The sequence below is a fragment of the Diadema setosum genome, chromosome 2 (assembly GCF_964275005.1).
Source record: "Diadema setosum chromosome 2, eeDiaSeto1, whole genome shotgun sequence".
Classification (NCBI taxonomy): Eukaryota; Metazoa; Echinodermata; class Echinoidea; order Diadematoida; family Diadematidae; genus Diadema; species Diadema setosum.
The window spans coordinates 2,188,315-2,204,960 of NC_092686.1; the positions used below are offsets into that span (position 1 = coordinate 2,188,315).

The following is a 16,646-nucleotide window of genomic DNA, read 5'->3' on the forward strand; positions in this document are numbered from 1 at the left end:
TTCAACACAAGATGCGTTCTCCAAAAAATAGTGCTGAATGTAACATACAGCTTACTGCCACACATAAAACACTAGTCCTGTTTACTATATTCTTTTATATCATCAGCATCAAAGGTATCACTTATCAAATGCTCCAATGGTACATACAATTTAGATTGATTTAGCATGTATATGTAATTGGCTTTTTTTTTTTATGTGGTCCACTATTTCAGTAGATCACTCTTTTCAATTGCTGTATCTAATTCTGTTTGGAAAGTATGTATCATTTTCTCATTATATAATTATATAAACAATGTGAATTGACAAATGTATACTCTGTATTGTGTTTCTTTTTAATGGACTGAAATAAAGTATAATTTAGTTGACATTGTGAGCAAGTTGGTAGCTCATGATCTGATTTAGGTTACCGAATATCAGAACTGCCACAAAGAAGGAAGATACTACAGCATCAGTGATAGACACTCACCCTCCCAGTGTATTGTTGCAGATTTGCTGACAAGAGTTGAGAGAGGATTCGCTGCATTCATCGATATCTGATCAAAGTACAACAAATTATCTAAATCATCATGCAATACACCAAAAAAAAAATGTTTCAGGCTGTATGTAATGCTCTCATTCAGCATGCTTAGTACTGTCATACTATGGTGGATAACTGAAATTGTGTCTTTCGAAACATAGATGGGTAAATTGGCAACATTCTTCCCTGATTGATAATACTGCTACTGGTCTCTGTGGATTCTAGTGGTAGATCATAGTCTGGTACAGATGATTGACACCTCTACACAGAGCACTGCCATGTCTGTTCATCAACTCAGAAGTCCACTGAGGGCGACACGTTTGTGTCTCCTTGATCTCACTTTTTACATCAAGTCATGTCTAGTAAATCAAATATTTTGAAGACAAACATGAATACTGAAATTTTGAAGGACACAAAACTTATTCAAAGCATTTCATTTCCATATATCAATGTATAATCATACCATAGAGAAACCTGTGTATGCTACCACTAGGGATGATATGTTTTTTCTTACATCTTTATATGCTTGCATATTATAAATAAACTTCATATTTCAGAACATATGATAACACATTATTATGGTCAGTACTCTACATGACATAATATTGTCAGCAAAGCTAGCACATATCAATCCTTTGTATACCCAATACACTAAAGAGCTATAAAATAGAAACAAATGGACAGAAGACAGGACAGAGGAATAATGAGGCCAATGACTGGTCGCCATGGATACTCACCTCTGCAATGGAGCCATTCGTAAGTTTCAAACCCATTAGGACAACTACACGTGTAGTTTCCTGCAGTGTTCTGACATATGGCCTCCTCTGATGCCACACACCGGTGGATGTCTTCTCGACACTCATCGATGTCGACGCAGACATCTGCGTCTGGAACCTCGGGATTGCGTGCCCGGAAACCGTCAAAGCACCTGGGATATTAGGCAGAAACATGAGCATCAAATCCTCTCCGAGAATCAAGACTGCTAATGATCCTGCCTTATGTGAAACAGGCAAACTCGTTAGCACAATTAGGGCAATATCTGTATGATATTGACTGTCCTGAAATTGCCTTTGTAGGATCTTATCAGACAAGTCTGAACTTTCTCATGAACAATTATTCCAAGCATGCACTTTGATGAAAGGTTATTCATGCCTGCAGCAGGAAAATAAGATGTTGATGTAAGACCAATAAGATAGCGAAACAGAATATCTGTTGTCTGGCTAAAACATGAAGAACTACGACCTGCTCTCAAACACCTAACAGCTACTGACTACGCTCCCTTTTCAGGCTGTTAGTTATGTACAATTTTAGTACGATTATCTGACTAGATCTAGTTGTTAATTTTGTTGAATTTCTAAACCCTTCAAAATGTCATGTAGGTGAAATGAAGTTATTTGGCAGTTCTTTAATGTGGCTAAAGGGGCCACTATGGGATCTGCAGCAGTTGCTACATTACAACTGTAACACAAATAGACTGCAAGAACAATTCTTCACAATAAAGGACAAAGTTTTTACAGATAGTGGATGCTATGACAGACTCACTTGCATGTCCAGGCTCCTGGTGTGTTGATACACTGCTGGCTACAACCACCATGTCCGTCTTGACACTCATCAATATCAGCACAGGTCAGTTTATCCTCTCGGAGGTAGAATCCACTCCTACATGTACATTCAAAAGAGCCTGGAATAGGCGATTCCAGCCATTACAATATGAAACAGACTTCTAACTCAAATTGAGAAGGATTATGCTGGTGCAAATGAGCATCACCCTATATAAATCACAAAGACATATGTGACCCGCTACAACAAAAAGGTCCTAAAGTCGCGCACGGTCGAAGCCGTGAAAATCGAGTTTGAAGTCAGAGCATTAAAATTCGTCAAAACTTACGATTTTCTGATTTTGATATATTATTGGAGTCTAACATGTCTTCTATCATCTGTCGAAATTTTGAAGCAAAATGATCAAAGGAAAGACCCCAAAATAGCGTTTTTCTGAGCCATGTTTTTTGGCGTTTCAACGAAGCAGAAACTGGTTCGAAAATTTGGATTGAGCGCCACAGATAAGTTCCGCCCCTAACAACGACCAGAGTGATCTCATTGGTCAGTTTGCTGCTTGCTGCTAATCGAAGCGTGAAGCTCGCACACTGCCCAGTCAACTGGTGCTCGCGGGCGGGGTGCGCTATGCTCAGCCGCTTCTCACATCCTGGTCACTGATTGGTTGGTGTAGAGACCGCCGACGCTGATGTGCTTGAATGAACTCTTCGGGGGTTGCTAGGGCTTACCTTCTATTGTCCAGAGGTGAAAGCTGACTGGCGTGTCCCTTGATCGCGATTGCGTCGAAAGGAAGACTTTTAGGGCGCTTTTCTCGAAACAGTGATTTTCCAGACGTCTCGACATGCTCTCTTTTAAACATCGATATCTCCGCAGCCGATTATTTTTATACAATGTGTTATATATCAATTTAAAGCAGAAAGATTAGGGAATTACATCATGCAGTTTTCAAATAATCGACCTCGCCCGACTTTAGGATCATTTTGTTGTAGTGGGTCACATATATATCTCTAATGATTCATAATCAATAGAACAAGACTACTATCATGCTGAAATTGAATGATCCTCCTGTCATTGAGTGAATGAAAACTTAAGGTGCCATGTCTACATAAGCAAAGAGTTATCATAGACATAAAAAAACAACAACAGAGGCATCTATAGATGCATAGTGGCTAGGCCACAGCAAGGAACATTTTTTATATATGGCATGTACTGTATAAAAGTGGACATTTTCACGGTGTTGAAATTTTTGCGCATTTTGCGCAACCAGAAACTAGTGCAAAAATTAAAAGCACGCAAATATTTTTGCTTGCAATATGTTCCAGTATTTGATGTCTTGATTCCAGGGAATTAAATACACAAGAAACTCTCTTTATGGGGCCGAGTGTGAAAAGTTAGTCAACTTTTACAGTGTGCCAATCGTTGGACATACAGTGCACAGTAAGGGGTAATGAGTTTGGTACTACAGTGGACTCCCATTATAATGAAGTCCTCGGGACTGGCAGTTTTCTTTCGTTATAACCGAACAAATAAACAATAAAAACACAGAACCGATAATTTTGCGACCCAGATTTTTATTTCGCTGTAACCGGAATTTCGTTATAACCGTGTTCGTTATAATGGGCATGCACTGTACATAGTACACTTCACTAACCTTGTGAGTTGCTACAAAGGTGGTCACAAGGACCACTCCGGTCTGCCGCGCACTCGTCTATATCTACACAGATGGTGTTGCTGAGATCGGTTCCCTGGAATCCGCTGCGACACCGACACTCATGCGACCCCGGCAGGTTGACGCAGACCTGCTGGCAGCCGCCATTGTTGATGTCACATTCGTTGATGTCCAGACAACCCGTTCGGTTCTCGTTGGAGGCGAAGCCCTCACGACACCCACATTCAAAGCTTCAGGTGTGGCAACAGTCATCGGTGATAAAAATAAGAAACATACTCAATTAAACTTACTTTTGATTTTGTTCTTTTTGCAGAGGCTTGTGCAAGGGAAAATTTCATGAAACAAAGCAATGACCTCAGTTTCTACTTGTTTCTATTCCTGCTTCTGAAAAAAAAAAATGAAAGAGAGTCAACTTAAATCAACTTATGCTGTGTCATCTCTTATATAAAATTTGCTGCATGCTTCAAAGAGAGTAGATTGACCATACACATCATCAAAATCATGAACTGTTCAAATTGATATAGTCTGTGAATAAAGTGAAATTGATAAGTATTCTCGATGTTAAAGATCTTGTCATTCTAGTCACACCTACCCTCCTTCTAAATTTGTGCACACATGGCAGTCATCCATCGGTGGGTCACACTCGTCAATGTCCACACATTTGATGGTGGAGGCCATGGGCTGGACGCGGTAACCAGGGAAACACTGGCATCGGAATCCTCCAGGAAAGTTGATGCAGTCATGTTCACACTGGTACCTCAACTCCGTGGCGCACTCATCGACATCTGTTCAGCAAGAATTGATATCAAACATTACAGCTTTCATTGCACTTTTATATCATCATGATGATTAATCACCATATTCATTCATTCAAGTCTCTGATCTCTTAATTAACCCACTGAGGATGGTTTGATTTCGCTACGACACACGTTTCCCAAAGACACTAGATGCACAAGTCAAAATAAAACTTTTTTTAAAATATGTACAAGACAACCGAGGGAATGCTGTTACTCTGCTCACTAGAGATACTCCCATGTGTATGGGTGTGTGCAAAGGTTATTTAAAAGATGCACTTCCTCGGAAAGGACAAACTTCATGTTTTCTTAACTTTTTTGTTTTGTTGTTGATCGGTAAATATAATGAATTGTAATGAATTATAAATTTGTGATGATGTATGTGTTACCGTATTGTGAGTATAAATTATGCTTGTATAATTGAGTATATATTGAAGATTGTATTCATTTATATATGTATAGATGTGCATGAATTATGTATGTATGTATGTATGTATGTATGTAGAATTCCTATGAGTACACCCATATGCCAACAAAAAGAATTTCCTAAATGGACAATAAATGAATCTGAATCTGAATCTGAATCATTAGCCTCAGCTAAATGCCTGCTTTTTGGGAATTTGCTACCAAAGACAATCTGAAAATAAAGTTTGGTTAGAAATGAGAGGTTTTGCTGAAAAGTACTGCTAGGTTTAAAATGGTATGTGTTGCACAATATTGCCAATCCTACCTTTACACACCCTGCCATTAGGGCTGAGTTCAAAGCCCTCGTCACAGTCACAGTAGTAGCTGCCGGGCGTGTTCAGACATCGCTGGTTGCAGTGGTTGCTGTAGGAAGACTGCTCCGTGGCTGGAGTCAGACACTCATCCACATCTGAGAACAGAGGAAATGAGAAGAAAATGAGAGGATGAAATGTGGAAGGGAAATGCAATGGAGATGGGGGGGGGGGGGGGGTGGGGTGGAATGTGAGAGAGAAATAGAATACAAATACATAATGTGAAAGTAATACATTCAACTTTGCATGCTTACCCATTCAAATGCAAAACTAGATATATCGCTACGGCAACTGATATGCCTCCGCCATAATGCATGGTTTTCCTAATAGGTCTATAGTACAATGTCTTGACAATGTGTGATGACAGTTTCACACAATTGGCAAAATAATAAAATGACAGGTTTGCCACAAATGTGCTGAATGTTCACTTTCCTAGAACTAGGTTCAATTGGATGAATGATTAAAATGTCAGAGTGCAGGTATTTGGGGAACTGATGATTTTTACTTGACTTTTGACCCTTTTATAAGTTTATGCATTGAGTAATTTTCAAGGTATTGAGAAAAAGTATAATTTCAGTATTAAATGGAAAAATAGCATTATCTAAACCTGGCCTTTGACCTTTGACCTCACAGTTCCAAAGAGAATCACTGTTAGGTTGAACATGCATAAATATGTAAGTTTCATGATGATATCTTGAGTTACTTTTGAGATATGGAGGAAAAAATGCAATTCAGCACTTTCACTTGACCTTTGACCTTTTGGCAAGAAACTTCCCACAGAATATATATTGGGTAATACATGCATACACCAAGTTAAAAAAAAAAACCTTCAGGCATTGCATAAATATAAGGAAAGTAGTGATATTTTGAGGAGTTGACCTTGACCTTTGACCCCCTGTCCTTTGAACCATGACCCCAACTTCCCTAGATAATCACTGCCCATTGGAACAATCATATAAACTAAGTTCCATGAAGATACCTTGAACCATTTGCGAGATATGGAGAAAAACATGAATTTTCAACCTTTTTTTTTTCACAAAATAACCTGTGACCATTGACCTTTGACCCTAAAATCCAAACAAAGTATTATCCCCCCAGGAAATACCCTTATACCAAGTTTGATGTAAAACCACCACACGGTTCTTGAGATATCGACAAAAACAAAACGGGACGGACGGACGGACGACCCGAAAACATAATGCCTCCGGCCACTTCGTTGGCGGAGGCATAAAAAAAAAAGTGAAAAGTATGAAATATTTTACTAGATCCTTGAGTGTTACAAAAAAAATACTCTCCTAAGACTATCGGCACAAAAATGTGTTAGGATAAATTACATCAACGTGATTATAATGTGACAATAATGACTTTACTTAGTAGCTTGAGTAGCTGAGTAACAACTACTCAAAAACTTATTCACCCCAATATCATATATAATCATGATATCATGCTGAATTCTAGTCAGAGGTTTTTGACAGTCTCTCTATATGTATTTGTTCTACATATAGTTAAACTACCTTTTCACACTGGTAAGGTAGACAATTCATTCATTCATATTTTTTTTTCTCTCACAATTTCTTTTTTCTCACACTGGTACATTTTCTTTTTCACAGGTAATAAAAGGCAATAAAAGTCAGGATGAAAAAACTAAAAAGGAACAGAAACAGGTGAAAATACTACCAACCCCTTGAGGGTCACCCAACTAGACATTCAAGAGTCAGCAAGTGTCATCAACTTGGCACATTCAATATAATGCAAACAAACAAACAAACAAACAAACAAAGGCTGGCTACCTGTGCAGTTGATGCCGTTGGGAGCCAGATTGTAGCCAGCATGGCAGGAGCAATAGTGACCTCCAACCCGCTCGTGGCACACCTGCTGGCATCCTCCATTGTTGTCACGGCAACTTGTCTCGATTATTTCTGTATGAGATGGTAAAATCATCAAATAAAGCATCAATGATCCTAAGCTAGTGTTTGTTTTGGTTATAAAACAATGAACAGTAATGTGTCACATTTCATTCATTCAAACCTGGGTTAACTTGTGATGGAAAGCATACAAGGAAATTTTGTGATTGAAGCTACTGCCTTTCACATTATAACAACTATACGTAACAAGAGAGGTGATTTTGTGTCAAGAAACCAACCAGAAGATATACATGGAAACAGTTTCACTCTTTTAAAAACTACCCCTGCACACAAAATCAACTATGTTAGTCTGAAACACATATATCTAGGCAAACTGGAAATTCTTGTCGATGCAAGTTTTGTGGGTTTTGTGATGTCCTGATCATTGTAAAAGTGGGATCCTCCTTAGAAACATCAAGATGATGCATTTCAAGCAGATTCACAAACAAGTTTATCAATGTTGAATGCATGTCCTTCCATCATCATTTTCTCTATTGCCTCCCCTCTCCCCTCCCCAGTGGTTCTGGCAACGGTCATGCTGTTTATCATATTCATCAATTTAAACAAGTTCTGGCACGCAAAGTACGAATTATGAACTCCTTGAAAAAGTTCCGTCAACATAATACATGCTTCATTAAACTTGAAAATATGACGAGGAAGTCATCCCTGGAGTATAGCCAGATTTACATCAGGGAAGGAACAGCAAGTCATTGCTAATTCAGCTTTCATGATACACAGATCTTATAACTCAAAGTCTTTCTTCAGAAAAGAAGCATAAAGCAAAAAAAAAAAGTTATGGTATTGGAGTAAATGGGGTAGGGAGGGCATTTTTTTTCAGTAGCATGAATGTGCTTTGCTTGGCTTTTACCGAGTGCGATACGGAGTAATAGATTGTGGATATCACCAAAACAAGTGTCATTAGATATGCTCACAAAATAAAAGAGGTTTAAGTTCACAACTGCATGAAGCACATATTCTATGACAGGGAAAATAAATATTCTGTCCACATCAATACTTCAAAATTTGCTGAACAACAGGTTTTATTGCAAAGGCAACATGATCATTATGTGATATCAATAGCAATAAAAAACAAACATAGTGTCACTGATATATTAAGGGTCAGGTGAGTTATGACAATGCAACTGCCCCCCCCCCCCCCCCTCATAAGGGGGGGGGGGGGGTTGGAGTGTCTGATAATGTGGCAGATGAACTCACCAGGAGCACAGGTTCTCATGTCATCCATAAGGATCATCCCTGTCTCCTGGCAACCACAGTAGAAGGAGCCTCGGGTGTTGAAACACAGCTGGGAGCAGCCTCCATTGCTGGTATCACACTCATTGATATCTGTGAAACATATACACATATAAACATCAAACATATAAATTCATATCTATATCTATCTACGTATTATAATCTATGTATACCTTCATATACATTATATAGACATACTGTATATCATGTTTACACAGACAGGTAAATATTCCTATCGGTGTACACACATACATCTAAACAAAAAGATATACTTTGTAGATTGATATAAACATATACAGGCCTACTACTACAACTAATGACTGAAAGCAATGCAAGCCGAATTTGGGACCCATCACATCTTTAAGTGATTTTATATTCACCAATTTCAATGAATTGACTGCTACATGTTATGACTTAACAACAACTTAGAGACAGTTGGAAAATGAATAATGCAAGGTATACTTGTGTTTTAACTCAGTTCTTGTAACATCCCATAATGAATATCTTACAATGAAAGATGACAAAATCTGGCATTTTAAAGGACAAGTTCACCTTCATTAACATAAGGATTGAGAGAATGTAGCAATATTAGCAGAACACATCATTGAAAGTTTGAGGAAAATCGGACAATCCGTTCAAAATTATGAATTTTTGAAGTTTTTGTGCAGTCACCGCTGGATGAGAAGACTACTGGAGTGTATGAGTATTCACAAAATGTCATCTTTTGAAAAAAGTACACATTCCCTTGACTCGTTACTGATATATGTTATGGGTAATATATTATTCCCATTGCCTTTAGAAAGAGGCAAGTGAAGTGCTCTTTTATTATGCGAAAAAAGTGAAAATATGTTGAATTTTCTTTGCATTTTCTTTATACTGTTGTACTCATATGACATCACGAGCCTTAGTAGTCTCCTCATCCAGCGGTTCCACCACTAAAATTTTAAAAATTCATAACTTTTGCATCTATTGTCCAATTTTTCTCAAACTTTCACTGATGTATTCTACTAATATTGATGCATTCTCTCAATCCTTATGTTTATGAAGGTGAACTTGTCCTTTAAACATTCACATCTACTACAGTACAGATGAACATTGCTGCAAAAGGTCTAGGAACTTACGATCACTTTTACTATGCAGTCAAGATATGGGACCTACCACTACTCCTATACAGTTTGCTACATTGGCAACCCAACATATCAATTCACACACATATATATTCTAGTAGGCCAAAAAGTTCAGTGCACTCTAAGAGAAAGGCAATGACACAGATATATTTGTATAACCCAAATATTGCTCAATCCTGACATTTGGACTAGCTTTGGGGGAAACATTAAAAAAAGAAGAAGATAGCCTGAAAGGAATTACTTTTCAATTGTCCGATTACTCTACACTAAGGGTTATCCCTGGATTATTTTCATTAAAAAAAGGAAATAATTGAATTAAAAAAGATCTTATGAATCATAACAATGATTAAAATATATAAAAATGAGCTTCTTTACCCAGGGTAGCCTCTTCAGTGTTACCACTGCTCTACCAGACGGACCTGCCATTATTATCATCCCAGCATTGTCTGGTACCCTCTTTTTTTTCTACACCCAAGACATGGTGGGTAAAAATATTTTTTCTCAGGATGTAAGCACTTGGTAGGACTAAAAATCAGGTCCTTCATTTCAAAGTGAAGAGTCGTTTCCACTGTACCACAGTACCCTCAATTGTTTATGGCAAATTTATGTAAAACTGTGGTGTGCAATGTTTGAAGTACATCACGAAAGATTAACATGACTCATTTTCACACTGTTTGACATATCCCTTCGTGATAATGTGGTCAGCTCCAAAGCTTTTTCCTCCTCTTCTTTTGCGCGACACTTTGTCACGCGGGCAGATACGAGGGGAAATCGCTTTTCCTACTCGGGCACCCAGATGACGTGATTTGTTTTGATGCACGAATGAAACATGTGTGACCCATCAAGCTAAATATGGACCTCACCGTCACAAGCCTTGCCATTGGCGGAGACTTGGAACCCCTGGAGGCATTCACACCGGTAGCTTCCTTCCAGGTTCACACAGATGTGGGGGCAACTTTCGCTCCTCTGACACTCGTCAATGTCTGCCGAAGAGGACAGACAAGTGGTAGGAGGATTCAAAGTATTTAAATAACAGACATGTGGAAGGACTACTCTGGTTTCATTACCCCTTTAGCAACTGAAGATTCTGTACATAATGGCCTATGGTTCCCTGGAAGCTACAACAATACTGCTCTCATTTTGACAACTTTCTAAATGATGTAAAGTAGCTCACTGCATGTTTATTCTTCTTCCATCTAATATAAGTTATGTTTATTTGAAAGCCAACTAGGAGTTTACCAAGAGAATGGTGTACCACAGAAGTAAGTCTGACATACCTTTGACCTTTTTCAAATTACACAATCCTATTTTCTACTCGGAAAAAAAAAATTATACAGTATAAAACTATGAAAAAAAAAGGAACAGGTGGATTTGGGTGTTTTAGGGAGTAATAAAATGGGTGGTTTCAGGCATTACTGTGACTAATGGGTTAACATGCTTAGAACATAAGTTATGACAAAGTTGAGTAAAGACACCCATTAGGTTATGATCCATGTATATTGGACCTTATCTCCCCACAATACAACATGATTGAATGATAATGAGAATAATAACGTCTCACCACAGATAACCATCGGCAATCTGTTACTATTTGCAACATATTTTGCTTTTTCTTTTAAGTTTCTTCTGTGGGAGTGTGTAGAGGTATGGGCCCAAATGATCTGCCTAAGTGGCCATAGGCAGTTTACCAAGTTTGATTTCTTTTTCCACGATTGTTTCGGGGGTGGGGGTGGTGAACACCTCTCCCTTTGCCTCCAAAACTTTCAAAAACCCTTTCCCCCAAATACCTGTTTGTAGTCTATACTTTATCAAAAGTTGTTGTAAAGAAGGGGGTGGGATTGGTTTGAGCCTCCACCCCTTCCTTACAAACCTGTATACCCCCATAAAAAAGAGCCACTGCATCAATACAAATCTCTAAAGTCTTTGAAGTCTTGTTTCTCTGTTTAGTTTTCCTCACCTACACAGTCCTTCCCTGAGGAGTCTAGTTCATAGCCCTCCAGGCAATCACACACAGCATTGCCGTCACCGTCGACCCGGCAGTACCCTGAGCAGCCGCCGTTGTCCACCATGCAGGGATCCGTGGCAGCCGGGTTCACTGCTGCTGGACATAAATTAAAACAGCGATGTGATGAAATTTTGATTGGAATCAAAGCAAACAAGAGTGGAACTGACAAGAAATGAACATAACATCTCTTGGGCGACAAGACCTTAATTGTATCTATACAAAATGTCAAATGTTCAGGAGAGCAAAAAAACATGGCAGCCAAAGTACTGTATCCAATGGGAGAGCCTTTCCTCTGACATGCCATGGTGGTTTTATTAGGGGTAAGACAGCTAGGATTTGGACAGGACATCACATAACTGATTATCTGACCATTAATCCACAAAAGTCATTTTCATCAAAATTTCAGATACAAGGTCTTGTCGCCCCAGCGATGATAAATTTTTAGTGAAATAAATTTTGGGAATCCTTACAGAATCTTGATGGAATCCGATCTCTTAATGCTTACTTTTTCACTAAGAAATCTTTTATGAGAATAAAAGCCGCCTGCATTTACCACCCATTTCTTCAAGCAAGGGGGGCGGGGGGGGGGGGGGGGAATTGTACCCCTGCTGAGCATGCATGCTCATTGTATCATATTGAAGGTACTTCGAAAAGAAGTAGAGTATTTACACAAAGCATCAAACACAGAATTTGTTTTGTGTATAAGGTGAAAATGCCCGCTCACCTGTTGCTTCATACTCCAGCATGAAACCCTGCATCTTGACAGACTCATCGGTGACAAACCTCAGCATCATCGTGTTGCCGGTGGATACCAAGACCCCCGGGTCCTCCTCCCCACAGAACCGGCCTATCGACTTTGACTCTGCCAGTCATAAAAATCAGCATGAGATGCAAGAGTGCAAACGATGAGAGAGAGACGGGGAACATACAAGCAGAGACAGACAGACAGACAGACAGACAGACAGACAGACAGGGGCAGAGATGAATCATATGGAATGCGCAATTCAGGTGCGGATCCAGGAATTCCGTAAAGGGGAGGCGCCTTTGCAAAATTAAAGGGGGCACACGCAACCCCCATTTTTTCTTTTTATTTGTTTTGTTTTAACCAAAAATAAAGAAGGGGTGCACACCCATGCACCCCTCTCTGGATCCGCCACTGCAATTATTGTCTTACTGCACGATAAGATATAATGCACTTCACTTCAAATATAAAGAGAAAATGTGCCCTTTGATCCAAAAGCTAAAAAAGAATGCATGTTCATGTTTTACTCACAGTAGTTGAATGTTGAGAGACAAAACACATAAATTTTCAATAAATATCCATAAGCTCCAAATGTTTAAATAATAATGCCTTTTAAGTAAGAGCTGAGAAGCAAATTACTCATTTAAGTTTCCTTTTAAATTTTGTCTCAACAGCATTTGACTTTATAAATCTGCACATTTTTTTTTTTTCGTGTCAAAACTTGACATGAATGGCATTGAGATTATGGCTGTGACCTGATAATCAAACGTACACTGTTTTGAGTTTTTAAGTTATGGGCCAAAATTAATAACCTGTCACTATTTGAGAGCTGTATCAGTGATTTGCAAATACTGGCTCATAAATATATAAAACATTGAAGAGGTTACAATGAGAAGCAATGGCTAATGTAAAACCAGAAATTTTCATGTGCATGAAACTTTTCACAAGTTTTTGCAAGGAGCCAGGATTTGCACAAGTAAAATGAATGCAAAAGTGCTTGTCTATCCAAGGCATTGAATACTGTAAAAATTTGCGAAAGGTTCATGCTGCAAAAAGGGCAGTTGGTTCCAATTTGCGAAGTTTCATCTGGTTTTACAGTGATCACAGGGGGAATAAAGCTTTGGTCAAAACTGAAATATGTCAAAAGAATGTGCTGGTTAAGAATGAGCTGAGAATGTTAACAGCCTTGTCACAATTACACCACTTGACAGCACAGTTTTCTAGGCCGCCAACAAACAAGAATGCCATATCGCTGTGCCAATCTCTGCGATTGGAATAACTTCCTCCCTCTTTCCGGCATTAGCGGCGCCGATCTCAATGATTTCCACCACGGCCAAAATAACACCCGCAGCACTTCCCTCAATGGCAAACAGGAACCCCTTGCTTAAGCTAAGAAAGCACGGAACACTATAGGTCTAATTCCCAACACATTGTTTTTCTCTCCCCAACTATGCTAAAGTTTCTTCATCAAAAGATACACGCTGCATTGGCAGAAACTGATATTTCATAAAAGGAGTCAGAAAGAGAGTTTTTTTGTTTTTTTTAAGAAGATCTTCTGCTAACAAGTGGCAGATAGCTGGAACAGATTCCCAGAGGATGTCATCCAATCACAGACACTCCTTACATTCAGAAAGAAATTGTCCAAATTGGGTTATTATGTCTCACTTTCTCATTGTTACCTTAGAATATAGATGACGTGAGATGGAATCTATGGAGTCCATTTCTACTTCAGACCCTTGAAGACACTTTTCAAATGAAGGGCTGACTCTTGCAATACTACATTACTTTTTCATAAAAACTAAACCCATTCCACAAAAAAAAATCTAAAACCCCCATACTCTTAGCACACAACCTGTCAGGTGGGTTATATCACATCTAGGATGGGCCTGAAGACATCGCTAATTACTAATAATTGGACGGCTTGATGGAAAGAAATAATGTGTTGCGAAATCAGCCTGTTAAAAAATGCACAGTCATCCGTAACTTTTTTTGTGTGTGTTTGTAGCTATTTTTGTCTCACCCATAACCGCAAATTTTGCAGTACAAAAGAGTCATCCAGGGTCTCTCATGCTTATCAATAAAAATACCTCAGATGGCTGGTCTTGAAGGTTGATAAACTTCCTTACACCTTCCTCAATGGTTTCCATGACAACCCTCCCCACTGCCACCCCCCCCCCAAAAAAATAAAAACACAAACAAACAACAACAACAAAATGATTCCCACCATCATACTGTCATGCATAAGCACTGCTTAAATTACCAGCTGAGGATCCATCTCGTATCTCCAGGTAGTCATAGCTGCAGTATGCTGTACCGCCCTCTACTGAGAAGGCCCGGAAAATAAGCCGAATCACCTTGTGCCTCCCCACCACGATCTTGAAAATGCAGTTGAGGTTGTCGAGGTACCTGCCGGGGTAGTTTGGCGAAGTCACCGTCCCCCGTGGTCCGAATAATGTCCGGGAGCATCCTGGACAGACGTTGGGTGTGAGAGAGGGTGTGCGAGTGAGAGAAAGAGAGAGAGAGACGGGTGAAATAGAAAGAGAGAAAGAATGCAGGATAGAGTTGGAGAGGGAGTGTGAGGGAGAATTCATATATATGAATTTATATAACATATACAACAATATATTTGAGTTGGAGGAAAATATGTTATACTTGACAGTCAGAACTGAAATATCTCCATGACATTTTTACTTTCATTCTTAATTAAATACACAAAGTTAAGTTTCAGAAAGACTCAAGACTAACTTTGTATGTCTGTGTATTTGAATAAAAGAAGCCACCAAAAGGACATAACTGACATAGTAGAAGTCTGCATGTGTTGTGTTAGTTTTTAGAAGAATAGGCCTGCTCCATTTTTATGCTCTGATGATGATGATTTTGCCGAAATGAAACACGGAAATAAGTGATTCGGTGACCTGTGCTTATTAGTTGTAATAAAACACACTGTATTTTCCTATCAATTCAGAGAATACAATGTTCAGACACATTATCCCTACTGAATGTTTGCAAATAGAATTGGTCTGGACCTTTCATGGTAGCAGAGTCATCACCCTGAATGTTTCAAAGAGTTGCACTGCATATTGATTCTTTTCTCTCTTTTTTCTACTTTTAGCAGATTGAAATTTAAGTTTTCCAGATGTACACAACTTCTTGAAAGTTAAATCCACAAACCTAAAACAGAAGTGATATGAGAGCTTGCTATCTGATAATTAAACATGGTTTTGAGAAAATTGGCAAAGGTGCTGCATACAAGCATGCAATAAAAAGGCATTCAGAAATAATTGGTCAATTCCAAATACATTATAAACACGATTCAGGCAACAAACAAAAAAAGTTTGAAATTCAGACAGGAGTTAGGGAAGATATCAAAATTCCCATCCTTGTGTAAACAATTTTGATAACACATATCTTCATGCAGGAAGCCCCAATAATTAGACTGATTGACAGGTCACGTGTACACACACATCTTTATTAAATATTCAAGTTATGCAGCATCAACAAACATTTATCACAAACAATTTCCACTGTTAGCTCTGTCCTTGATTTTTAGCTGCCTACATTCCAGAATGCTTGATCGTCTTTTATTACACAACAATTAAATTTTACCCATATATGTACAGGACAATTTGTTTTCCCAAACTGGGTAACCTGCAAATATAAACAGTATGAACCTACATGTAAATTCTGCGCAGGAACAGTGGTGCATATCACTTAAAGCTGAAATTTTGAGGAAGCATATAAAAACAAAGTATGCAGTGGTAACATCTTTGAAAAAACAGTCTGATCATAAGTGTTGTGAAATGTGGATTTCACACAAATTGCAAGATAGCATGATTATATGTGAATCTCTCTGCTACACAGTGTCTCTGCTCAGAATTCTTTAGATCGCATTAAGACACCCAGAACAGCTTTATGCAAGTTAGACAGGGTAATCATGCCATCTCTGTAAAGGTGTCAAGCTGCCTTGTTCATTATGATATCATCAAGTCTTTCCTGGTGTCACTAATTCAGTAATTTTGACCTCCCTCCACTTTACATCATTATTGCTCAGTCATTTAAAGTTCTGAAAATTTTGAAACAAAGGACGTTTCTCTTTTCCCCAATAAACATCGTAAAACCCTCAGTGCACCAACTGAGTGCTCAGCCGATGATACCGTGACTGAGTTGTTTGGCAATCTGTTGTAAATAACAATAGTTGACTCCACCGCAAGATTTCTAAAAATAGGCAACAAAACTAGGGTGCTGAAGAAATACCTCAACAATGGAATCAATCATGCATACTGTGCTGTATTCTAATGTCTATAGGC

General features: G+C 38.7%; 1 protein-coding gene across 1 annotated transcript in view; it reads right to left on the minus strand.

Moving 5' to 3' along the window:
- Positions 1-16,646, minus strand: part of LOC140238853 (uncharacterized) — a 50,888-nt gene that overhangs the window by 10,369 nt on the left and 23,873 nt on the right. The window contains exons 3-14 of the mRNA XM_072318751.1: positions 14,600-14,806; positions 12,322-12,459; positions 11,550-11,690; positions 10,456-10,575; positions 8,430-8,558; positions 7,101-7,229; positions 5,265-5,408; positions 4,333-4,525; positions 3,723-3,970; positions 2,060-2,198; positions 1,255-1,445; positions 467-533 (exon numbers count right to left, since the gene is read on the minus strand). Of these exons, the coding sequence (XP_072174852.1) occupies positions 467-533; positions 1,255-1,445; positions 2,060-2,198; positions 3,723-3,970; positions 4,333-4,525; positions 5,265-5,408; positions 7,101-7,229; positions 8,430-8,558; positions 10,456-10,575; positions 11,550-11,690; positions 12,322-12,459; positions 14,600-14,806 (1,846 nt within the window). The remainder of the gene's footprint in view (positions 1-466; positions 534-1,254; positions 1,446-2,059; positions 2,199-3,722; positions 3,971-4,332; positions 4,526-5,264; positions 5,409-7,100; positions 7,230-8,429; positions 8,559-10,455; positions 10,576-11,549; positions 11,691-12,321; positions 12,460-14,599; positions 14,807-16,646) is intronic.